Raw genomic sequence first — 26206 nt, 5'->3', positions numbered from 1 at the left:
TTATGTGGCCAGAGGGCTAGCAGGTCACTGTGAGGGAGGCTTAAACTGTGTGCAGAAGCGTAAAGTCTGCGGGTAACATTTTCATTCAGAGACTTCATGTCAGTCTTCAGAACTTTTCCCTTTGAATGTTGGCTTGGAAAAAAAAAAGTAGTGCGCGGACTTTTCCTGGGAAAATAAACGCACGTACGGTGGAAACCTCAAACGTGTGTGCGTAGGCACCAGCTCCTCCCAGCCCCGCCCCTGCAACGCCTGTCCTGTAGGAGCAGTGCGTGCACAACTTTATGCGCAGAGAGGGTGAACAATATTTAAAGAGCCCATAGTCTTACGCAGAACAGTTTTATGCACAGAGGTGACGTTGACATTTGCTTTCTGTATATCTCACAAGGCCCTGTGGCAGTAAACGTGGGGATGCATTTAACAGAAACGGTGGGGACACAGCCACCAAGTGGCGCCCGGGTCTGGTCCTCTCCCGCGGGGAGTTGGAGGGCTGGTGAAATACCAGCGTTGGTCCTCTGCCACTGTGCTCCCTCCTAGGTGTCCTTGAGAGGGCTCTGAGGGATCAGAGACCCCCCACCGCTTCACAGTCAGGGCTGTTCTGCCGCTTAAGGGTTGTCCAGTTTACTGTGTGAAAATCTTTTTCTAGATTCTGGGGCCACAACCTGATTCTTTGAAGCTGTGACATTAGCGGGGTGAAGCTCCTTAGACTGCTGCAGCAGCTGCAGCTGGCAAATACTGCACAACCATGAAATGAGCTATCTTTGGCCCAAAATGGGGGGAACAATTCCCAGATAAAAAAAATATTCAGGCAGAAAGGAGCCTTTGTGATCTTGGGAAGAAAATGCACTCTGTGGGAGTTGGGCCAGGAAAGCAACTTGCCTGCTGGCTGCAGAGTTTGCACCTGGAGCATCCACCTGCCCCAGATCCAAAAGTGAACGCTTCCAGCCTCTTATTACCTAAGAGCATTGCTGTGCAGCGCTGCACATCTGATAGAAAAAAGCACTTTTGCACTGGGGAATGGGCACACGTTGCTTTATCACAAATTGCATTGTTTAATTTAAAAGCTTTCTGGAAGGAAAGCTTCAGCCCACAGTCCGTGAGGGGATCTGAGGACTATGCATGACGGCTCCCTGATGAGTAACAGAGTTACACAGATGATGGCCATCCAAGCTGCCCAGTTAATCCTGTGTATATCCCAGCACGTGAGCTTTAAGGGATGGAGCAAGGCTCCCTGATGAGAACCAGATTGGCAGCAATAAGGTGAAAGGTGGTGTATGACGGCTCCCTGATGAGAGCTGGATGAGAGAGAGACAGCTTGTGATAATTTCTTTGTCCCCTGCATGCACCTGTTTCTGGAGACACCCAATTTCTCTTCCTAAACCCTCTGCCCCCATGTTTGTGACGTCCTGGCGAGATTCAGCCATGGTCGGTGCTCTGCCTCCCATGCCAGGATCCAACCACCATGTGTTCTTCTCATGCTCTCTTTCTTCTGATGTTGCAGACCCCCTGGTGGAGAAGGGACCCCCACTGCCTCCCACACGTGTCCAGGCCGAGTCAAACAGCTCAACCTCCGTGTGGTTAAGGTGGAGAAGGCCTGACTTCGGTATTGCACAGATTGTCAGTTACACCGTGCGCTGCAGTCCCTGGGGGCTGAAGAATGCCTCGCTGGTGACTTACTATGCCAGGTAATAGCACTATGCCAGGTAATAGCACTATGCCAGGTAAAAGGGAGCCTTGGCCTGGCCACGGCCCCCTAATGCCAGGCGTGAAGCCGGGTAGCACTATCCCAAGGCCTGGCCACGGCCCCCTAATGCCAGGCGTGAAGCCGGGTAGCACTATCCCAGTGGTGGGGTTAGGCCGGAGTCCGGGGCTCGCCCGCTCCCCGTTTGCTGGCCCTCAGCTCATGCAGTGCAGTGGGCGGCTGGCGCTATTGGAGACACCAAGGGGGTGGGGGTCCTGTATGAAAGGTTTTCTCCCATTTTATGCTTAGTAAATAGGAGCCTTAAACTGGGGGAGCGGCTCCGCCCTGACAGATGCTTTCTTTTGCTAGTACGCAGGAAGCTGTCCTCATCAGCGGCTTGAAACCTTACACAAAGTATGAATTTGCCGTGCGATCGAACGGTGTCGCAATCGATGGAGCTTTCGGGAGCATCGTGGAGGGGGTCACGCTTCCGGACCGTGAGTAAAGTTTATACAGCCCCCCCGTCCTCGTTGTTGTCTCTGGATGGTTTTATGCTGTGTGCTGTTAATTTTGTTAATTTTTGGATCGCTGTTTACGTTTTTGTTTTTCATAATTTGATGTTGATGTTGTTGGGTCGTTGATCATCTTTAGGACTCGTTCATGATGCGACAAATCTAATTAAGTGGAATGAAATGCCAGGCAGGGATTGGGCCCACGACAGAAGTGTCACAGAAGACTCTAAAAGGTGCCACTTCTAAGTTCTGGAAAGGTCAGGCTGGACAGGGGCTGGCGTGGCCTTCTCGTCCTCCCAAAAACCTCCAGTGACGCACATTCAGCCACATGCAGGGGGCAGAAAAATTAATGAACTCAAACAGGAAAAAAACAAAAATGATTTCAAACTTCTGCAAATCTTTTTTTTAAGAAATAAAATTGTATAAAATAAAATTTGCATTTAATACAAAATGTATTAAGGGACACATTGAAAATGCTCTTAAATAAAGGAAAGAATGTGCTTTGTATCTAAGGGTGGCTCATCTCTCGGGGAGGACTCAGTTCCTGGGGGTGATGCAATGGCACACAAAGTTATGGCAGGTAGCCCCTTCCACTGAAGCTATAGTTTATAATTCCATATTTTTTGTAAGTAGAATCTAGGATATGAATCAGAAGTTCCCTATACGTACCCAGATCAGTCCAGACTCCTGGGTTTTGCCTCCCTGCCAGCAGATGGAGACAGAGAGAGTTTCACTGACACTGAACGTAACCTGAGGTGCCACCTGCAGTCCCTCAATATTTTTCTGTCTCCAGCAGATGGTAGATGGTGCAAAATCTGCCGTTTGGAGTATATATATAAAAAAAGAAGAAACAGGAAAGAGAGATCTACAGTTCCAACCTAGGGGGGTTGTTAGGTCCTGGTGGGGCCATCCCCTCTGGCTTGAGGTGGACGAGCAGGGGGGTTATTGACCCTTGATGGCAGCTCGCTTTGAGATTCTTTGGGGGTGATGTCTGGTGTCCAGATCCCTCATCCCCACCCCCCCACCCCCCCAACGAGGCAGCGTTGATTCCGCTGGCAGTTTTGCATTTTGGGTCCCATCTGGCGGGGAAGTATTGAATTTCTGTTCCTCTTTGTTACAGCAGTGGATGCAGTTTGAAAAAAAAAACGGGAGGCAGTGGAATTGTTCTGCTGGTTACTCGGGGCCTTGATCGCTGCTTCAGTACTGGTTACCCGGCGGTTTCCCGAGGCTCAGGTAAACGGGGTGCTACTCGGACTGCGTGGCAATGGCGAGGGGCAGATGGTGCCGTCCATGTGCAGACTCCCGCTTGTGCCTAAATTCAGACGGCTTGTATTCTGTGTGCATCCCTGCTGGGAGAAGGCACTTCAGGGAAGCCCAGCGCTAGACAAGCCTTGCGTGTGATAGGGTATAGCGCTGAGGCGTGGCACGGCGGCCATTTTATATTCCCTAGCCAGGGGAATCACCTTCTCAACGATCGCCAGCAGTTCCCTGTCCCGTGGAGGTATAGAGAGGCACTTGCATTGAGGAGGAGTCTCTGGTTCTGGTAGAGGTCTTCTGCCAGCTTTAATTTGCTTATGCGCAAAGCTTGTTTAGCAGAACAGGCAGAGGGGGGATGCTGGCTCTCGGCCCCAGTCTCCAGGGATTCTCGTCCCGAGCTGTGGAGAAGCCCTTCAGGCCTTTGGTGATTTTTGGTGCTGGAAGCTGAACAGATCTGGGCCTAAACGCGCTGAAGGTGCAGACAGGCTTTGCTTAGCTGCCTGGTAGGCCGTGGTAGCTGATCTTTTCCAGCGCGCGTAGGCATGTGTGAGCATTCTCGCCATGTGGCGGTTGCATGTGCAGGGACTTGTGCGCGTAAGGCCGCGACCTAGACTTCAGCGCGTATTTGCGTAGGTCTTTGTGTGCAGAAGACCACGACCTAAACTCGGATACTTGTGCGCGTTCAACCACGGTCTAGACGAGTGCATATTTGCACGTGTACATGTGCGCATATGGCTGCAACTTAGTGTTGAGTGCATATTTCCATGCGTCCTGGAGGGTTGCGTGTATACGCCTGGGTGGTGTTGGTGTGCGCACAGGAGACCGCTTAAGGCTGAACTTCAGGAAAGCTAGGCGCCAGGGATGAACGAATGCAAGCACCTTGCTATCTGTGAGGCTTGCTGTCTGAGAGCAATTTAGTCCTCACTCTGTCTGTGTCAGCGCTGTTCTAGATGCTCAAAGAGATTTGTCAGCTTTTGCCCATGTTGGGAGTTCCCCTCGGCCTATGGTGTCTCTGGAGGAGATGTGAGTGGGAGGCGAGACAATGGTCAGTTCTCCCTTGTTCCCGAGAGCTGAAGCTTCCCTGAGAGAGATTGGAGAGAGCAAGGTTGGGCCTTTGGATTCTGGTACAGATCCATCCTCCTCCTCCTCCTGTTTCCAGGGCCTGCAGACCTTTCTGCAGGGGTGCCCAGCGAAGGCGAAGCAACCTGCTGTGTTGGGATCACGGGCTTGGGCCTCCCATTTATCAGTCACGGCGGGCAAATGCCGCAGGGAGGCTGCCCCTGGTAATGATCAAAGAGGTGTGGATCATGATTCATCGGAGGATTCTGATGGGGAATTGGCTTTCTCACTTCTAGAAGAGGCAGAAATTGCATATGATTGAGAGCCGTATCAGTCTCTGCTCAGATTTTTTCTTTTTTTCACAGAGATGTCTTGCTGAGTTTGTTGGCTCAGACCCTGAACATGCTCGGTATGGCTGGAGGTCAATCTAAGTTAAGCATCCTGTTTCTTCCCCCCCCCCTGTATCCAATTCAAGTGTTAATTGGTCTTCAGTGGAATGCCCTGAAGGCAAGTCTTAAAAAGGGGAGAACAAATTTTCCTATATTCCATCTATTTTGTGGTTCTGGAAAAAAAACAAATGAAGGGATGTTTTGGCCAATATTGGATTTTAAAGAAGGTAAACGCGGCTCTCAAGATTCCCCTTTTCTGCATGGAGACTTTGAAGTCCAACTCTGAGGTCCATCATGGTGGCGGTACGCAAGGGAGAGTTCTTGCCATCTCTCAACTTGATAGAGGCGTATCTGGACATAGCCATCAGGCTTGAGCACCAAAGATTCCTGAGCTTCATGATCCTAGGGGAACATTTTCAGTTTCAAGTCCTTCTCTTCCGCTGGCGACGGCTCCGCGTACCTTCACCAAGGTGCTGGTGGTGGTGGTGGCTGCATTGCAAAAGGAGAGGGTGTTAGTGCATTCGTGTCTGGATGACTGGCTCATTTGTGCAAAATCAGTGGACCTTTTTTGACAATCAGTACAAAAGGTACCAACGCGCTTGAAGTCTCTAGCATGGCTGGTGAGCCTAGCAAAGAGCCATTTAGTCCCCTCTCAAACTGGAGCATCTGGGAGCTCAGTTTTACATGCTGGCGGAAAAAGTGTTCCTCACAGAGAAAGATTGCTGAGATTGCAGAGTCAGATTAGGCTTCTGCTAGAGCTTTTGGTACCCAGGGTCTGGGACTATTTACAGGTCCTGGGTCTATGGCTTCGACATTGGAATTAATGTATTGAGCATTCGTGCATATGCGGCCTCTGCAGGGGGCTCTTATCCCACTGGAATCCATTATTGGAAGAGTTTTATCTTCCTCTTCCGTTAGAGGGGGAAGCCAGGGACAGTCTTTCATGGTGGCTTACTCGCACCAATCTCAAGTGTGGTGTGGAATTGGAGCTTACAAATTGGGTAATAGTCACCACTGATGCAAGCCTCTCCAGATGGAGATTGGTTGGTGCAGGGCCAGTTGACAAAACAGGAGGCTTCATGGTCTATCAATCGGTTAGAGATGAGAGCATGTGTTTTGCGTTGCTTGCCTGTCTGTCTCGGTTATGCGGCCATCTAATACAGATCCTATCGGACAATGCAACGACAGTGGCCTACATCAGCCGTCACGGTAGAACTAAGAATCAGGTGGTGGCTTTTGAGAGGCCCAGGATTTGATTAGCGACTGGTGGCATCTCACATCATCAGTGTGGACAACGTTCAGGTGGATTTTCTTAGTTGAAGAAAGTTACACCCCAGGGAATGGGAGCTGTTGGAGGCAGCAATGTGTCTCATTCACGGAAGATGGGGGTATCTCCATATGGACTTAATGACAACCAAAGAGAACACCAAGGCATTGCGGTTTTACAACCACCGAAAAGAACACGGCACGGAAGTTATTGATGTATTGGTCTGCCATGGACTTGAGGATTCTTCTTTATGTCTTCCTTCCACAGCCTCTGGTAGAGAAGGGATTATGGCAGAGAAACATTCAGGCAACGTGATCCTGGTAGCTCCAGAGTGGCCACATCGATCATGGTTGCCCAATCTGGTCAACATGGCTGTAGACGGGCCACTGAGGTTTGGACATCGGTTGACTCTTCTCCACCAGGGCCCAGTATTTTTAGATCAGGTAGCTCACTTCTGTCTCAGAGCTTCGCTTCTGAGAGGAGACAACTAAGACAGAGGGGATATTCCAAAGCAGTTATTTCCACCTTATTGAGGCTAGGCGACCTTCTACATCGTTGGCGTATGTACAAATTTGGAGGGTCTTCGAGTCCTGGTCTGCTGTTGGCGGAATGCAGCCTGTTCAGGCTGTGGTGTCGCATATTTTGGCTTTTCTACAGGAAGGTTCTGGTCAAGAGACTGGCCTTTAACTCTGAGAGTCCATGTAGAGACATGGGGTTGTCTCTGGGGTAAGTGGCAAGTATATCCTCTGTCTGCACTTCTGGATGTTCTATGGTTCCTTTGGGGAGCTAAAAACTTGCGTCCTCAGGTGCGGAACATTTGTTTGTCTTGGAATCTGAATCTAGTCCTTAGAGGATTGTGTGAGGTTTGGTTTGAACCACTAAAGAGAGCTACATTTAAGGATTTGACTCTTAAAGTGGTTTTCTTGGTGGCTGTTTGTTCAGACAGGAGAATTTCAGAGCTCCAGGCACTGTCATGTTGAGATCCCTTCCTATAGATTTTGGATTCAGGGGTATCTTTAGCATGGTACCTTCTTTTCTGCCTAAGGTAGTCTTGGCATGCCATCTTAGGCTTTTCAGCTTTTCCGGATTTGGATTCTTTTATGCCTCACCGAGGGAGCTTAGGCTCTTAGATGGAGGCATGCATTATTGAGGTATCAAAAGAACACTAATGATTTCTGTAGATCGGATCACCTCTTTGTACCGTGGAGTGGTCCAAACAAGGGTGGTAAGACATCAAAGGCTACAATTGCATGGTGGCTGAAGGAAGCGATGGTCGACTTACATTTCTAAAGGGCGCCTGATGCCAGGAATTAGGGGCGCACTCAATGCATTCTCAGATGACATCCTGGGCTGAGTCATAACAGGTGTCTCCACATGAAATTTGCAGAGTGACTTCTGGGAAGTCGATGCACACTTTTGCTAGGCATTATCACTTGGATGTCAGGGCTCTGGCTTCCATGTGCTTTTGTGAGAGTGTTCTATGAGCGGAACTCTCTAGGTCCCACCCGAGCTAAGGGGAGCTTTTGTACATCCCAGGAGTCTGGACTGATTTGGGTACATACTGGGAAAGGAAAATTTGGTTCTTATCTGCTAATTTTCGTTCCAATAGTAGCACAGATCAGTCCAGAGACCCGCCCATTTACTGGGGGGGGGGGGGGGGAGAGTTCACCGTTCATACTGTTGCTTTGTATTTAGTGCAGAGTTGTTGGAAGTTTTTTCAATAAATGTTAAATTTGGAAAGATATGTTTTCCATTGTCTTTTTGGGCAGCTTCACCTTTTTCCGGCTTGTTGGGAGTGAGTTTGCTTAGAAGCTTGCTTAGAAATTTATGGTTGTTGCGGTCATCTTGGCTTGGGGTACAGGTCAATACTGAGGGACTGCAGGTGGCACACTGGGTTATGTACAGTGTTAGTAAAACTTTCTCTGTCTCCATCTGCTGGCAGGGAAGCAAAACACAGGAGTCTGTACTGATCTGTGGTACTACAGGAACGAAAATTAGCAGGTAAGAACCAGGTAAGTAATATCATTCATGATTTTCTGCTATACTGCACAATTCGTGCATCTGATAATATCAAGCTAGAGTCATCGCTTAGATAAATGTTGGCATTTGGCGGGCACCTTCCAGGTGGAAAAAGAATGTAACAAATTAATATAAAATCTGTGTTCAAATGTAAATAGCGTTTTGTTGATTCTATTAATTAATGAGTCTGCAGCTTTACAAGAAATAAATAGGAGCTGGGAAAGGGGTTCTTGTCTTTGGACTCCCCAGAAGATCCCTTGCGTTCTTTGTGAGCACTCTTCTGCTCGGTTCTCAGACTTCCGGTCGGACAGACACACTTGTACGTCCATCCATCGGTGCTGTCCCTTGATTGCCACTGAATATGACTGGATAACTTTAAAGTTAGCCAAATAGGTAGCTCCTCCCCAATTCGCCCCATCCTCAGTGTTGGCTGCTGAACGAGATGTTCATACGTCACTGCATAGCCAGATAAGCTCTACTTATTCGGCTGAGTGGCACTGAATATTGGCTTCTTAGTGACTGAAATCTTGATGGAGGTGGGCCTGATTTAGACTCTCCCCTCCCCCATCCATGGGAACTGGCTTCTGGAAGCCCAGATGTCTACGGAAGCTGTCCTGGAGCACTCTGGGGGTATGGATCAGGCTTCCCGTGAGTGTAGCATGAGTTCTAAGCTTCACTGTGCCTCTCTGATAGTCATGTTTCCTTTATCAGGACCTGCCACACCTCCCTCTCATATCCAGTTCACTGCGACTGGCCAGACCTGGGTACAGCTGCTCTGGCAGCCTCCAACACAGCCAAATGGTGTGATTCTGGAATACGTCATACTGTACAGCTCTAACAGTACACAACCTGAAGACACGTGGATGCTGCTGGTAACAGGAGGTGAAACACCAGTTTTACAGTGCAGAGCCTGTCAGGGCTGTGTGTGAGCAGGAGGCTGCTGTGGTACGCTGTGTGCACTCATGGGTAGAAGGAAGGGGCTGTTTAAGTTATGGGAGAGGCTGCAAGGATAGGAGGGAGGGGCTGTGTGCGTATGTGGGAGAGGCTGCTGGGGTGGGAGGAAGGGAGCTGTGTGCGTATGTGGGAGAGGCTGCCGGGGTGGGAGGAAGGGAGCTGTGTGCGTATGTGGGAGAGGCTGCTGGGGTGGGAGGAAGGGAGCTGTGTGCGTATGTGGGAGAGGCTGCTGGGGTGGGAGGAAGGGAGCTGTGTGCGTATGTGGGAGAGGCTGCTGGGGTGGGAGGAAGAAGCTGTGTGCGTATGTGGGAGAGGCCGCCGGGGTGGGAGGGTGATACACCTCCCCTTGGGCCGCCCTGCTAATATGGGTCTTGAGAGCTGTGCCAACATGCCCCACATTTGGCTGCTCCACCCCCCTTCTGGTCCCTCCTGCCTGCTCTGCTTCTCCTTCCTCCCCCTTCAAGCCCAGATTTTCCTCCTCTCTTCCTCCCTCACTTTTACTATCTCTGATTTCCTCTCCCACCCAGCTTGCACGATTCCTCCTCTCCTTCCCTGCAAGGACAGATCTCAGCCTGGATTTCCCATGACGAACAGAGGCAGCTGTTCTGGGATCAGGGAGGCAGATCTCTTATCTGACCTCAGCTGGGGTTATCTTGCAGCACTACAGAGGAGACCTTACACTATCACCTGCGCCATCCCTGGCTGCACACTCTTCCCGCCCTCTTCTCTCCTTCTCCTGTCTCCCATTACTTCTCGCTCATATTTTGGCGCTCATCCAGTTCGGTAGCAACATGAAAGCTTTTGTGTGTGCGTCTCTGTCCCTCAGGTTTTTAAGGAGCCATAGTGGAGGGAATGGGCAGGAGGAGTCACAAGCAGGTTCACCAGAGAAGCAAGCTAAACTTTTATAAAGGAACAACTACACACACTCACACACACACCCACAGTGGCTCATGCCTTGACCACCTTGGGCATCGGTGGCTTTCTTGACCTTCTCTCTCTTCTTTCACTGGTCAGGAGACACTTTTAGGACCAATGTGAATGGTCTGGCGAGCAACACCAGGTATTTCTTCAGGATGGGAGCACGGACCGTTGTGGGGTCAGGACCTTACTCCAGTGTGCTGGATGCGTACACACTGCCAGAGGAAGCCCCAGGTATGAGGGATCGTGGGTTCCTGCGTCAAGAAGAGCGGCACTGAGGTAGAATCGCGACTCATCAGTGACCCTGTACCCTGGGGCCGGCCCGGCGACGCCGTGGCAGTACTAAACTGTCCCATATGGAGGTCCTGCATTCAATTTCTGGGTCAGCTCTTAGCTTCCTAGGACTCTGAGGCAGTGCTCACGGTCTCTGCTGGGGAGAAATTCCCATCCATTGCTCAGTGACGACGCTTAGTGGCCGGATTTAAAGCCCATGAGGAATGTTTCTCTGATGACTGGGCTAGCTGATTTGGTTGGGAAGATTCCCAGATACCAACGAGCTTAGAAGCCAAGAAGCAGGGGAAAACCTCCAGATTAACCCCCTCCCTCCCCACCACCATGTCTCAGTGATTGTAGCGCTGCTCTCCTGGCCACAAAGCCTATCACATAGGTTGGTTCCTGATTGGTTCATGCTCAGTGATGCACCTGTGACCTCATAGCTGCTATGGATGAATCTGATCCCAGTTCTGAACATTACTCAGACTTATCTGCTTTATATTGCACAGCACCGGGAATTTAAGGAGAGTTCCAAGGATATGGGTTCTACCCCCAGCTCTGCCATTGAGCCCAGGATGGCAGCACACACTAAAGTCAATATTCAGTCATAGTTTGTCCAGGTGTGTTACTGGGAGAATATAAACTCGATATTTGATTTCACGGTGCAGCCGCACTACTGAATATTCCCAGTTAAAACTGAGGTATCAGGATAAGTTTATCCAGATAATTGTAGGAGTGGATCACAATGTATGTCTGTGTTACCTGGGTAAGATAACTCAGTCTTTCTTCCGATCAGGTAATAGGTTCTGTAAGAGATGTCGCTGATTGCTTAGGACGGCCACCTCTTGCAGTGTTAGGTGAAGTGATGTCAAACCTCTGGAATATGCACCAAAGCGTGGATGCAGTGACAGCCCTGATGCTGATACTCTGTATTTCCTCTCTCTCTTTCCGCAGGTCCAGTTCTGGACATCCACTCTGTCACAGGCATCATTGTTGGGGTTTGTGTGGCCCTGCTCTGCATCCTCATCTGTCTGTGTGCCAGTTACCGCAACAGCAAAGACAGGTAAGCACCATGCAAGGCCGGGCGCTCAAGTGCAGGGGTGGGGGGAGGGTTACATCAGCACTACAGCGCTGCTTTACTATCCCATGGAGGTGAGTGCCTCCCTCAGATTTAGCAGTAATTAGTGTCCACAGTTCTAGAGTAAAGCTCAAGTCATAGGCGAGAAGCCCGTGTCCAAACATGCTATTAATTGTTTAGAAGAATTCCACACCGTGATTTGTCAGCCCACAGTGGGCACATAATGGAGCCCTAACCAATGGCTGGAATTTCAGAAGTGAAACCCAGAACCGAGCAAGACTCAATGACAGGCTGTTTTCTTGCCTGCAAATGATGGTGTCATTAGTTTGGTGGATTAGGTGGGGTTGCCAACTCAACCCAGGTTGAGCGAGCAGGTTAATCCAATCCTGGTTTTGTCCCATTGCTTGCATGGAATTGTAGTCCTGACTGTCTAAGGGATTTCAATGGGACTATCAGAATGACAGCTCCCTGCATGCAATGGGGCAAATCCAGGAATGGATCAAGCTGGCAGCCCTAAGATCAGGGGCTTTCTGGCATGGCTTTATTGTTTGCACAGTCACAACTATATGACAGTGACTCATGTCTGACATCAGCTTCAGAGAGAACACACCCAGGGCTTCATATTTCATTTTCTTTCTGCAGGGACTAAATATGCAGGTGGAACTACATTTTGGGGTGCATAAAATAATTGTGTCTGATGCTGGATTTGAAGTTCCACACCAGTCTCTGCGGGATCAGAGTCAAAAATGGTCATGCAGATGGTCTAGCAGACCTGATCCAGAAGCAAGGGCTGTATCACTTTCTTACTGGATAGGGAAAATAATTTCAAATACTTTGAATGCTTCAGGGGGATAGTTGTGTTAGTCTGGGGTAGCAAAAATGACAGGAGTCTGGTGGCACCTTATAGACCAAACAATTTATTGGGGCATGAGCTTTTGAAGACAGACAGTCAGACTGCATCTGACAGAGTGGACTCTGTCCTTGAAAGCTCATGGATCAATAAATTGGTTGGTCTATAAGGTGCCACCTGATCCCTGTCTTTTTTTTTGCTACTTTGAATACTGTGCGAATTGTCTGACTGCACACTGAGAACCAATCCCAAGCCTTCCACCCTGCTCTTCCTTTGATGGACAGGCTCACACTCACGAACCTATGTCCTGGGTGTCTTCAGAATGGTGGAAATGTGTATTTTCCTTTCTGGGGTTTCCAGAAGACAACAGAAGAATTCACAGGGATCTCACAGCAGAAATAAGCAGCGCACCAAACAAAATCCACTTGACGGTTTCCGTCTGATGCTCATTCTAAAAGCTTAGTCCTTCCTCAAACACTGATATTCAGAACTTGCATCCCTGCTCAGAACTCTTCTCTCCAACAGTACAGGTCCATTTCCTGGGTGGTGATGCCCAATATGGAACCCAGCATCGTGCACCTGTAGTTGGGATTCTCCGAGGATAGCAGGATGGTAGTCCTCACACATGGGTGACATCATCAGATAGAGCTGCTGTAATCGCCAAGACTGTCCTTCAAGATAAGACAAGGGAAATCCTTACAGCACCAGCCTGACTTATTCATATCTTGTCCATCTGCTGATTCAGTCTCCAGTTCCATTGGGGATGTCTGCAGTGCTCATCACTCAGGATGGTGGCAGACTCTGCCATCACTGGTCCTCACGGCATCAGGCCCAATGCAAACGGGTGTTCATAGCATGCATTTGCCCGGGGTGGCGGCAGAGCCCAACCTGCTGGCGGCCGAAGAAGAAGAGAGGCCACTGGCCACCAGCAGATGAAAATAGAGAGGCTGCGGTATTACCTTTAATCTGCATGTGTGTGTACCCATCTACAACTTCTCCCATGGGCACACACAGCTCCTGCCCCCACCCCCTCCACTCAGCACAGAAAGGCCGACTGGCCATGGTGGAGCTCATCCCATCACGGCCTGAAGAGCAGGCCGTGTGTCTGTGTCAGAGCTTGTGTGCATGACTGTGTGAGAGCTTGTGTGTGTAAGTGTATCTATGTGAGAGCCTGTGTGTATGTGTGTGTCTGTGTGGGTCTGTGAGCATCTATGTTTCATATCTAGGCTCTCAAGACATGCACACACACATAATGTGTCTGTGAAGGAAATAGAGCGAGAACCCGTGTGTGTGAAAGCATAGGCATGTATATGAGAGGGAGTGTGTGAGAGAATTTATCTTCAATTGTGTGTGTGTGAGACAGAGGGCAAAGATTAAAGTTTGTGTGGATTTGCCTTCCCCAATTCATGACTGAAATCGAAAGATCCCAAGTATGGAAAGCAGGAGATTTTTTAATGCTTATTAGTTTAATTATTGGGTGTAATTTGATGTTTCTGCTGTTTTGAAATATTTTATTGTTTTTTTTGGGTAACAGAACATTTTTTAATTATTGATTTTTTTATTTATGAGATGTTGGAAATATTTTATTGATGTTTGAGAAATTTTGGATATTCTATTCATTAACTGGTTTGAAATACTTATTCTTTTTATGAATATGATTTTACTGATTAATATTTTATATTCTTGATTTATTATTTGTTTTATGAAGAATGGTAATGTACATCTGCAGGAATGTGGACCCTTGGTACTGCAGTGTGGTTGGTGCAACCTAGTGAGCCAGCCCACTAGGCCCACACTGGCAGCTGGTGGAGGAGCCCTGTGGCGGGACCAGCTAGAGCTTCGCTTATTACCAGCTGCCTTTCCTGGTTGAGAGTGGTGGGCCAGTATTAGTTTAAAAAAATATATATAGATTGCTGGAGGGAAACTGGGGCAGAGCCTGAATAAATCGAAGGGGGAGGGCAGCGTAGTAATTGTTCACACAGGGCAAGCAAAATGCTAGCACCAGCCCTGCATGGCATGTATGCTGAGCAAGCAGTAGTCTCCTCTTTCCACCTTCCAAAAGAGATGGGGAATGTATTGATTTCAGCTACAAAGCCTTCAACCGGAATATCCTATAGTTTCATTTTGGTTTGGGGCCAGCCATCTGGATCCCTTCTTCTGTGGCCTGACTTGCTTTAATATCTGTTCTTCCTCTTATCTTCAGGCCTTAGCACATTGTTAAGTAATGCGTTTCCAGACCCCCTTAAAAGATCAGGACCGGACATTTGGCCTGGTCCACTTCAGGCACAGCCCAGAAGGGAATCCTGTTCCCAGGGTGTTTTCCTGAGCAGAGGATTAAGAGAGCAGGCCCAGGAGGGAACGGAGAGGCCCTGGGGGAGAGGAAGGCTGTGAATGTTGGAAGTCTTGGTTTATGCTGCTGAGGTAAGCAGGCTATTTCTTCTGTTCTGTTTCATCATGAATAAAACATTTTCTGTGGAGAAAGGCTGGAGTCCACTTTAGCCACTCACACGGCATCACATATGGTGGTGGCAGTGGGATTTCTGCTGTAAGGACCAGCACAAGACTGAGATCAACGATGAAAAGGAAAAAAAAAAAGCAGACTCCCCCTGCCCCCGCCCCCCCCCCCCCCCCCCCCCCCCCCGGGGCCTTTCAGCAGGAGAATTAAGAATAGCGGGCTAAGGGGACTAACCCTGCCTGGACAGATAGGGAAGGGTAGTGCATTAGAGCCGGACAGGCTACGGTGTTTTTCTTTCCCCTCTCCGAGACTAAAGAGAGAAGCCTCTGCATCACCAGAGCACATTAAGTCAAAATAACATGACTATGGAGGATCTCACAGAGGAACAGCAGCAACTACAGACAGTGGTAGAGAGCCAGTATGCTTAGCAGTAGGTGGAACAAGAACAATTCAGTCAGCAACAGCTGTTACTGATCCACATAGCACAAACGCTGCAAGCAACTACAGCACAGCCTCCCACACCAGCTCCCGTGGTATTTAAGATGACTCCAGGTGAAAATCTAGACTCTTTTTGCTTAATTCTGAACTACCCGCCTAGCTGTCAAAATGGCTAGAGTCCATGTGGAGTACATACCGGGCTGCCTTTCAAGCTGCAAACCCTGATGGAAGGGCCAGCTATGTAGACATTAAAGCCCCCATACTTGAGAGAGCTGGGTGCACCCCAGACGTGTTACCAGCAAGTTTCAGTGGGGAATCATTCAACCCAGGGAGAGTCCATGAAGCCTTTTCTACTAATTAAGATATAGGTTGGAAATTATTTCAGCCTGAGGGGGAAGATAGGCACTGAAGTAGCTGAATTTATATTATTTGTGGCTTGGACCCACCCTTGTGACAGTGGGTATGCCAGGACCCGACGATTACCACAGAGGCAGCCTTAGAAGCGGCTGACGCTTTTCATCAGTAACACTCGGTGCTAGAGTGCCCCGGGCCACCTGAGAGACTGCCACCAGAGGGAGCGGGATGCCGCAGTCCGAAAGCAAGACACCAGACACGGGATTCAGGTCCTCCACTTGCTCTTCTTCAGCTGTCCCAAGACTGTCCTTGAGCGAGCAGTGACCCTATAGATGTCAATTAAAGGGCTTCACATGTTTGCAGCTTGCTGAACAGTCCCCACCTTTGTTGTGGTATTTCTGGACTGCTCTCCCACGGAAGCACTGGTGCACCCAGGAAGCGTAAAAACTCTCATCCGGAGAGATCTAGTAGAGCACAGATCAGCCATGAAAAGGGCATGACGCTCGCCTGTCTACATGTGAGCAGTGACAATACCCGACCAGCCAAAGCAGCGCGAGCACACGGGAGCTCCCGCACATGCCTACTGAGCTCTGAGAACTGGGTCCAAGTTGCTCTCATATGTCGTGTATTGGCTAATTCATCCTGCTGTCTACAGAGAATCCTGTTTACAAGTAAGCAAATCTGCTTTACCCAAAGGGCTGACGTTCACAAAGCAGAGAGAGAACATTTCCAGAAAGCCACGAAAAAAATCTTTTTTTTTTTTTTGAGCCTCATTTTTGGAAACATTGAAATATTTATTTTTGTAACCTTTTGTACTTTATTTAAGTTCTTTTAATATACCGATGCTCAAGACAAGGTCTTATCGTACTGGTTTACAATAAACAAGGGGGGGAAACCAGTTAACACAGGAAGCGAAAGTTACATTAAAACAGGGAAGCAGAACATGGGTGTTTGAAGAAAAGGGATTTGAAAAGGTGTTTGAAGAAAAGGGACTTTACTGTTTTCAAGACTGAAAATGAGTCTGTGGAGCTCAGTTAGCACATAAGATTTTTATTTCTTTAATACACAACTAAGGCATTTCTACTTTTCAATGTCCTTCTTATCTGAATACCTATCCCCATTGTACAGCGCTGGCTATAAAATATAAATATTATTATTATAGTGTATCATCTTCTGACTGAAGAAAATTAGCCACAAGAAACATGCCATTATTTACACAATAGACAAAATCTGGATAAGACTCTGCTCAACGGATGAAAATGTTCACCTTCTACTCAAAGCTCGTAATCATAGTCATTAAATGCAAGGGAAGAAAAGGCTTCAGAAAGCCATAGTGCAGAGAGCTCACACTGTAATCATCAGCCGTTAAATCCTCCTCCTCTCACAATCTCTCGTCCCTGAAAACCCCTTGCCTCTCTCTAGTTTCTGGCTGAAAGATGAATGCCTTCTAATTCAGAACTGCAACTCTCGTGTTTCCTTTCATGGACGTTACTAGACCGGACGGCTGCATGGAGCTTCTCCTCCACGCCCGTGGATCTGAGCGTGGACCCGTTCCTTGCATGAGCTGCAGAAGGTGGAGGGATCCGAAGCAGCCCAGAGAGCAGGCGGGGATCAGGGGGCTGCGGTGCTGCTCGGCAGAGCCCTAGTTTGCACCCCTGGTATTCTGTATCACCATCGGGTCCCAAGGCTGCTGCTCGCTTGGGAAACCAGCCACGTGCGGTAGGAATCCCGCCCTCGTTGCTAACATTAATTACCTTTTTGTTTCCTGCATCTGCGGCAGCAGCGCGAGTTCGTTGGTGACAAAATTCTTCCTGTCTTCGAATGCAGCCCTTCTCGGTTTTCGTTCTTCCTTCCTTGTAAGTGGAGAAGCCGTCAGATTGTCCACCAGGGCTGATTTTATCCGAGACATAAGATCAGAAATGTCTGACAAGTGCACCTTGTGATCCAGCAGCCGTGATGGCCCAAGGAGCTGATGGTAGGATCTGCAGCTGAATGGTACAGGGTTTCTTGTGTTCCTGACGGTATTTAAATATCTTTGTTTCAAATGAGATAACCACGCGCCCCCCCCCCCGGCAGGTTTTATTCCAAGTTTCACTGCAACCATTTTCTTCTTCTTAAAGACTTTGGGTACAGTCTGAGCAGATTGTTCACACCTTATAACTTCTTTTGCTCGTTTATAAATGCTGACCAGTGTGTAACTTCTAGGGAAACGACATAGACAGTATCAGTGGCCTTGTCTGTCGTTTCTTGTCATTTTCAAAATGAAACTTTGTGGGCCCAATGTTCAAAGATATCCGGCTATCTAAGTTACCCCTCCCTCAACAACCATCCTCCTGATGTCCCCCCAAGTGGTGTATAATGCATTCCTGGTATCACCATTTACAATGTGCTTCTGCTGACTCTTCTCTCATCTCCCTTCTCCCCTTTGATTTCCTTATATATTTACAGTGCCTTACATGTATTACCTTCACAATGTACGTTTGTTAACTTCTCCTTCATCTGCTCCCAATTTTAGGAACCTTCGTTTCTTGTAAATAGTTACCCAGTTTCTGTTTGCTGATGTTCTTCTATTCTATGCAAAGTTTACTGTTCTATGTAATGGCAGTGCCAAAAGTTCTGTTTAATGACACTGTCAAAAAGTTTTAGTTTTCTGGAAACCGATACGATGTGCAAACAGCTATCGGTATATAAAAATCATTTAAATAAATAAATAAGTTATCCAGATATTACTTAACCGGCTAACTTAGAAGAGAGATTCAGCAGCACGGCTGCGCTGCTAAATATAACCAGATAAGCTCTAGTGATCCAGATAAGTGTTATGGCTCGGTTCCTGGTTGGAGGACTGCAGGGAAAGGCTAGGGCTGGTCTTCCGCCCTAACCTGCCCCATCCCCTTGGGTTTTAGGGGCCAGCAGGTCTCTGTGGTGGCAGCACATCATTGTGAGTCTGAGGAAGGCTTGGACAGAAACAGAGGGCAGGCAAGGACTGGATCAGGAGCTGGACAAAGACAGGACAGGGCGAGTCATGGACAACCCGGAACGTGGAACATAAAGGCCCGAAAGCAGCGTTAGGCAGGGAGGGGCAAGACAATGAAAAGGCCTAGATAGCCGACAGAGCAAGACGAGGCCTAGAAAGGCCAGAAGGAAAGGGAAGGAGCAGGAAGGCCTGGAGGCCACAAGGCAAGACAAGGATAGGCCTAGATAAGCCACAAGACATCAGTGGCTAGGGCAACGAGCGAAGGTGAGGAGAGTTTGGCAAAGCTGGATTATGGAGGGCTGAGGCTTGGATGTGGTGCAGGCCAGGAGGAGGAGCTTGGCAAGGCTGGAGACCTGGAGGCTACACCACAGGTTGAGTTTGAGGAGCTGATGGGGACAGCACGGCACAGAGCTCCAAGCAGACCTCTGCTGTTGGGGACACGACATAGGGTAGGGTGAGGCTGTATAGCAGGTGAAAACATAAGAATAAGTTTTATGTCTGCATAACTTTAGAGCGGCTATTGAGCAGATCTAACTTATTCAGTAACTTAATCTGATAAAGCTGAATATAGGCAGTTTTCTGATCATGATAACCAGATATGTAGCATCGCCCTGATCTGCCATTCCCTGCCCATTAATTATTTCATTATTTACTTACAGGCCGTTTCAGTAAAAGTCGCAGGAAAGCGGGTGAGCGCCCGCTCTCGTGTGCGCGCGATTCAGTATTTGAATGAGGGCCCGTGGTAAAAAGAGGCGCTAGGGACACTAGCGCCTCCCTAGCGCCTCTTTTTTTTTTTTTGACAAGAGTGGCAGCTGTCAGCGAGTTTGACAGCCGACGCTCAATTTTGCCGGCGTCTGTTCTCAAACCCGCTGACAACCATGGGTTTGGAAACCGGACGCCGGCAAAATTGAGCGTTCGGTTTTCAACCTGCGAGCCGTGGACCGATTTTTTTAAATTTTTTTTTTTAATTATTTTTTACTTTTGTGACCTCCGACTTAATATCGCCATGATATTAAGTCGGAGGTTTTTACTGCTTTTCTGTGCACTTTCCCGGTGCCGGCAGAAATTAGCGCCTACCTTTGGGTAGGCGCTAATTTCTGAAAGTAAAATGTGTGGCTTGGCTGCACAGTACAGTGCTCTGCCGGAGCGCACTGTACTGTATCGGCCTGCTAGCTGGATAGCTGACTTATCTGATAAATGTAGCCCACTGAACATAGCTGGATAAATCCTAAGTAGTGTTTCAGTATTGGGCTCTATGTTTTTAATTCTATTGGTTTTAGTGCTCATTTGTTTCTGACTAGTGCGCACTCCTCAGACATAGTGCATATTAGTCAGAAATAGTGCATACTCTTTCCGTAATGTCAAAAAATGGGAAAAAAAATATAAAAAAGGGAAAACATTTATGACATGATGTGACATGAGATGACGCAACGTTTTTTGGCCCGTGCACCTGTGGTAACTCCATCCAGTTGAGGTTTACTTGGAGGTCTCTTCGCCACATAATGCCTGGCTTGTTGAAACTCGTGAGAGAGCTTTCTCAGTGGCCACTCCTGAAACGTGGAATGCATTTTCCAGTGGACTCGCGATTAGCAACTTGCAAAAATAATTCCGAAAGCTGTTGAAGACCACCGTGTTTCAGCTTGCTTTTTTTTCTGACGTTATCTGAGCCATTCTGGGAATCTGAGAACATATTACTGTTGTTTTGGGCTGAGACCTGTTTGTTGCAAACTATCTGCTCTGTTGTTATGAGCGTATTGCTGTAAGCCGCTCAGAGCTGTAGTTATTTAGACATAAAAATATTTTAAAGGAAGCACAGCTTCTTGAGGTAATAACGTGCACACGGGATTTGTCCACTATGAAGCCCCCATGTTGCTTTCATTTGACTTGCATGGTCGGTCAGCAAAGCAAATATTTTACCATTGCGCAGGTTGTGCAGAGTTTCCCATGCATGCCTGCAATAAGTCTTTCCGTGCTCTTTATACAGCTTCATTGAAATGTTCATCTGTAAGTACCATAAGACACAGAACTTTTTCATCTTTTCTTGCACAGCTTGCATTCTATGTTCATATTCAGCCTCTAGAACAGATCTGCTGCGCAAACAGCCTGGTAACCTTAATCATCTCATGGCTGCCTGCCAGTGTGTGTTTGCAGCGGTGTCCTAAAAACATCCATTCTTCTTCCAAGAGCGTGATTGCGGTTGTTTTTGGGTTTTTTTCTTGAGCTTCTGGTGTCATCTGGTCCACAGAGGTTATAATTGGGAGTCTGTTGTCTATAGTTGGTTGAAAAGGTTTCTGTATTTCCTTGATGAAGCCGCACCATGTGATGCTGAGGTTACAGAAGAAACGGGAGGCAGGACTCCCAGTTACTGCAGCTGCTTCCAGGGTCATCTACTGCAGTATTTTCTCAGCCACTGCTCCGTCGGGGTGTGCAGGCCAAATAATATCGTTTCACTGGGGGGGAGGTTGTAGCAGAAATTTTGTTTTGTTGGGGGCTGGGGTTTTTTTTAATTTTGGAAAATAGTGTGCACTAAAAATGACAGAAAATTTAAAAAAAAAAAGCAAAATGTTGTGGGTTCTTTTCTATCGTCTCTTTTTAAAAACGATATGAAATGATATAAGATTGTCTGTGTTTCAAACGAAAACACATCCCCGCTTGTGCATGGACTCGCAGCATTGATTCCGGTCCTAGCAGGAGGAAGCAGACCCTGCACTGCAGCCGCCCTCGGCAGCCACACAGCTCCGGCTTCCTAAACCACCAGGTCAAAGGTCCTGTGGCGGCTTCACGCCAGGCCCCCCCCAGCACTATACACTGCTGCTTCCAGGCGAGAGGACGGACAGCCGGCGATCTCCGACTCTTCTCTGTCGCTGGCACCAAACGTCGGATTGGGCCAGGAGACTGAACCTGAACGTCGGCCCAACTGAGCCCCAGACTGTGCCCCCTCCGGCTCTGTAAATCAACCAAAACCCCAATGGCTTGCCTATTCAGCCACAAAGGGAGCCAGAAGCACCAGGCTCCTTACAAGGGCAGCATTTACCCCCACTGCCACCAATGTCATTATTTTTAGCCCCTGGCTAGCGTATTCTCTGGATTTGGTGCTATCTCAAAGTTGTCCTGATAGGTCTGTTAAGTCCGGTCATGCCAGAGGCAAAGGCAATTTTATTTAATAAACTGATTTTCAAAAACAGTCAGAACGGTGCAGGGTGTCCTAAAGTTACCAGGGTTCCGTTGACTTTAGCTGGGTAAATTTCTGTTTATGATCCCCTGAATGTCCAAGTAATTTCTGTTGGATAACTTTCTGGCTCCCTGGCTTACACAGTACAGACCCCTAGGCTTTCAGCTCCTCTGTGCTGTCTGAAATGCAGTTCTTTGTATGGATCTTCCTGGTGTCAGGGCAGGATGGGTCGAGATGAAGGAGGAAGCAGGCTCCAAGCCAGTTAGTCTGAAGGTTCAGTTTTCTCCTGAGGTTTTGCTCGCCACATCAATAGCCCCTTTGGGCTTTCTTTTAACTCACTGCACACAAGCAGGCAGGGCAGTAGACTGTTGGTTTCCCTTTAGCAGGGTGAAGGGCAGTGGGCCAGTGCTCAGAGGTCAGAGAATGAACAGCGGCCCAGTCAAGAGGACAAGATCTCCAGGACTTACCAAATCAGAGGAAGGCAGAAGGCAGGCCCTTGGAAGGCCTGTGTTTCTCTAGTAGAGATGAAGGGCCAGGGCAGAAATGCATATGTAACTATCGTATACAGGATTAGAATTGGAATTGTCTTATATTTTCGGGACCTTATTTCCTTGTATTGCATAGTTATTACTAAGCATTTTGAGAGACTAATGGACAGGTAGTGATAACATTTTAAAAACATGTCTTGAAAAGCATTTCACGTGGATCCAAGATGGCCGCACACTAAGGGTGGTGCTCCATCGGCCTTCCCTTTGCCTTTTATTTCTTCATTTCCATTTAATCCTCATACCTTTCCTGCTGCAATGGGTATGAGGAAGGGCAGGGCCAGAGCATTCCCCCGATATTTTGGAAGGTTCATCTTCCTTTGGCCCGATGGATCAGCATGTTGTTCGGAGCCAGGAGTTCTCTGCCGGTTCCGTGGAGGCGTCCTTGGGTGGTCACTCGAAAGGTGTTCCTTCGTTATCAGCACCTTGAATCATCTTTTTCTCCATGGCCATCGTATCCCTCCCCAGCCTGGCCCCCCAGTGGGTGGTGCTGACGTGATCGGTTGGCTCCCGTCGCACCCCAATGATCTCACTCAGCCGGCAGTTTCAGCACTGGGTGGAGCCAGCACCGGCTTAATGGGGGAGCTGAATCCTTGTCTGTTATTTCCTCTACTCATACAACGGCTGGGTCTTGTGGAGCGGCTTCTTCTGAGGTAATTATTCCTTCTTTGCCAAAACCCAATAACATCACTTTGGACATAGTATGGAAAGCCATTACTAACTTATCCAACCAGGTCTCACAATTTGTTTCTCAGCAACGTGAATTTTCCAACACATTCAATGCTTCTCAGTCTCAATTGCTGGAAATTTAATCTCAAGTGGAATCTTTTCAGCCTAAGGGGCAACCTTACAAAATTCAGTTGATACCATCTCAGCTGGACATTTGTTCCTGCAAAATAAAATGGAGAACTTGGAAAATACTGTACGTCGTTGTAACCTTAGGATTTTACATTTTCCAAAGAAAAGGTTTGCTATGTTGGTTGAGATGTTAGGCAGATATTTTATGGAAGTGTTATCCATCGAAGAAAATCTGCTTCCATCCTTCCATCTATCTCAAAAGCTTATTATCTACCAAATTTGAAAGTTTCTCATCCGAATAATACTTCTGCAGATGCTGGTCCCGCTGATTCTTCTCATCTATCCTCCTTCCTTGAAAATTCAATGGTAGAGGCCATTGCATCTTCTACTTTAATTGTCACCTTTGCCTTGGACTCTGATCGGGACTTTATTTTGAAAATGTTCTTTCGTAAGAGAGAGATTTCTTTTTTAGGATTAAAGATTCGTATCTTCTCAGATGTATCTAAAGTAACATAATCTAAAAGGAAACTACTTTTGCTAATGTGTCCTGCTGTTGTTAGTTTGGGTGTTTTTTTTGGCTCTATTTCCCTGAAAATGTGTCATTAAATGTCAAGGGGTTAAGTATGTGGGGTTTTTTTTTATCCCTCCCAGCTTAATCTTTTTCTTATGAAAAAATCAGACAGGATACCGCAACCCCTATAGCCAACTCATAATTATCTGAGTTCAATGTATATATATTTGTAGACCCTTGGGGTAGATTTTCAAACCAGCGCGCGGGCGTGCATGTGCACCCGCTACCCTGCACGCACACATGTATGCCCGATTTTATAACTTGCGCACGCAGGCCTGCGCAAGTTATAAAATCAGGGGTCAGCGCATGCAAGGGGGGGTGCACGCCGACGCCCGCGGGCTTCCCTCATTCCCTCCCCCCCCCCCCCCCCCAGCCCTACTCTAACCCTCTCAAAATTCTTGTCAAACCTTTTGCGCCTGCCTGGAGGTTACGCCTGCTGGCACGCGATCCTCCAACACAGTGGCAAATTACGCTCGTCACCGGGCCTTTTGAAAATAGGCCCGGCGAGCGAAACCTTTTGAAAATCTGCCCCCTAGTGTAACTTGGCTTTTTTCTTCTTTCTTTGTTTAACTCATTGTATTTCTTCTCGTAATTGCTATCGGAATCCCTTTTTTTTGTGGTCTGACAGTGTATTGGAGATCTTATATTTCCTATTATGATAATTTCTTATCTAATTTGATCTCTGTATAGCATTTCTGGTCAAGTTGTATTAACTTGTTAACTGACTTAAAATGATAAATAAAAGCATTTCACATCATTCTAAAAGAAACTATTTCATAAAAAGTATTTTCTGTTTTTCCACTTCTGGCCTTTGGTAGAAACGAATGGACAGAAAGCATGCGTGTGTGTGTGTGTCTGTGTGTATATCTGTGTGTGTGTGTGTGGTGGGGGTGTATGTTCCTCATATTTTCTTTTTTTTCCTGGGCTGTCACATCTATCGTACAGTAACTTTTAACATTGTGGGGACACTTGGGTATAGAGCGATAGGGATATGCAGAAAACAAATTTGTTTTGTTTCATTCATTCAATTTGTGGGGATCTAAATTCATTTCATTAATTTCGAAATGAAAAAAATATATTTGTCTTATTCATTTTTTCATTTGCCAATAAAGTCAGTAGGGGAAGCATTGCAGCCTATTTTGGGCTCCAGAATTGGGGTTTTCTCATCAATTCTCGTGAAACTGGTGGGAATAATCATCAGAAGGGGGAAAGAATTCCAAGGTCCCTAAACTGTGATATGAATAGCATAAGGATCCAAAACAGGGACAATGTGTGACCGGGGGGGTGGGCGCAGGGCAGGTGCAAGGCAGAAGGTTCACCTAGGGAGCCTAATACCCTTGCACCTGCCCTGCATTCAGAAAATCAAAATGGTTTCTCTTGAGCATCTTTTCTGGTGAGTCTATATTTCTTCTTTCTAACTAAAGGTTTTTGTGGACAAGTCACCCCATTATAATCAACTATCAAACTGGGCGGGAGACCCAGACTGGGATTGTGGAGGCGTAGAAGAAAAAGATATTTAGAACAGGTGCCGTTGTAGTAAAAACCGGTAACTTTTGTCTTTTTTTCATGTTTTTGTTCTGGGGACAAAACACCCCAGTACAACAAACCAAGAAGAAAGCTAGTGTGGGAGGAATACTCCAAGGCTCCAAAGGCAGACCCCAACAATAGTTTCCTGATAAGTTGTGAGAGTTGCTTTATTAAGAAAGCTTTTCCCAAGTCTGTAGTTGAACTCTGGCTGTTCTATGTCTTGATTTTCTGGGATATGGCAGCTTGACATGAGGTAGTAACTTCCCTATGGTGGTACTGGGGGTATGGCAGCTTGACATGAGGTAGTAAGCGCCCTATGGTGGCATTGGGGGTATGGCAGTTTGACATGAGGTAGTAAGTTCCCTATGGTGGTATTAGGGGTATGGCAGCTTGACATGAGGTAGTAAGTTCCCTATGGTGGTATTAGGGGTATGGCAGCTTGACATGAGGTAGTAAGTTCCCTATGGTGGTATTCAGGGTATGGCAGCTTGACATGAGGTAGTAACTTCCCTATGGTGGTACTGGGGGTATGGCAGCTTGACATGTCCCCCTTGACCCAGATTTTCACTAAATGCGGATGAGTCCCCCTCGAACTGGTTTCTCCCTAAGCATACATCATTCCTCCTCTCACTCCCTTCTGTTACCCTACCCCCTCCCTACCTCTTCTTCTCCCCCCCTCTCCCACCCCTCCTTCCCTTCACATTTGTTATTTCATGTTATTCCTATAATTGTACATTTTGTATATACCTGCAATCTTTGCCTACACTAATATTAATCTAATTTCATTCTTCTGTCACTTTTCCTCCTTTTTTCTCTTTTTACCCTCTTGTATTCATGTTATTTTAATTTTAGATTAATGCTTTATTTCCCCTACCTTTCCTTACTCTCTAATTATTATGTTTCATATGTTCTAATTGTATTATGTTAAACTTGTTCAATGTAAAGTGCCGCCACAGGCACTAGTTTCTTGTTTCGCTGTGAACCGATGTGATATCATTGATGTATGTCAGTATATAAAACCGTTAAAATAAATAAATAAATAAAAGTTCCCTATGGTGGCATGGGGGTATGGCAGCTTGACAGGAGGTAGTAAGTTCCCTTGGTGGTATTCGGGGTAT

At 47.4% G+C, this 26206-nt stretch overlaps 1 protein-coding gene across 1 annotated transcript in view; it reads left to right on the top strand.

Moving 5' to 3' along the window:
* LOC115074753 (immunoglobulin superfamily DCC subclass member 4-like) overlaps positions 1-26206 on the top strand; it is a 113931-nt gene that overhangs the window by 48120 nt on the left and 39605 nt on the right. The window contains exons 13-18 of the mRNA XM_029574515.1: positions 1499-1682; positions 2048-2175; positions 8893-9063; positions 10150-10287; positions 11281-11389; positions 20460-20479. Coding sequence (XP_029430375.1) covers positions 1499-1682; positions 2048-2175; positions 8893-9063; positions 10150-10287; positions 11281-11389; positions 20460-20479 — 750 coding nt within the window. The remainder of the gene's footprint in view (positions 1-1498; positions 1683-2047; positions 2176-8892; positions 9064-10149; positions 10288-11280; positions 11390-20459; positions 20480-26206) is intronic.

The sequence above is a fragment of the Rhinatrema bivittatum genome, chromosome 13 (genome assembly GCF_901001135.1).
Source record: "Rhinatrema bivittatum chromosome 13, aRhiBiv1.1, whole genome shotgun sequence".
Taxonomy (NCBI): domain Eukaryota; kingdom Metazoa; phylum Chordata; class Amphibia; order Gymnophiona; family Rhinatrematidae; genus Rhinatrema; species Rhinatrema bivittatum.
This window is presented reverse-complemented; position numbering and strand designations above follow the sequence as displayed.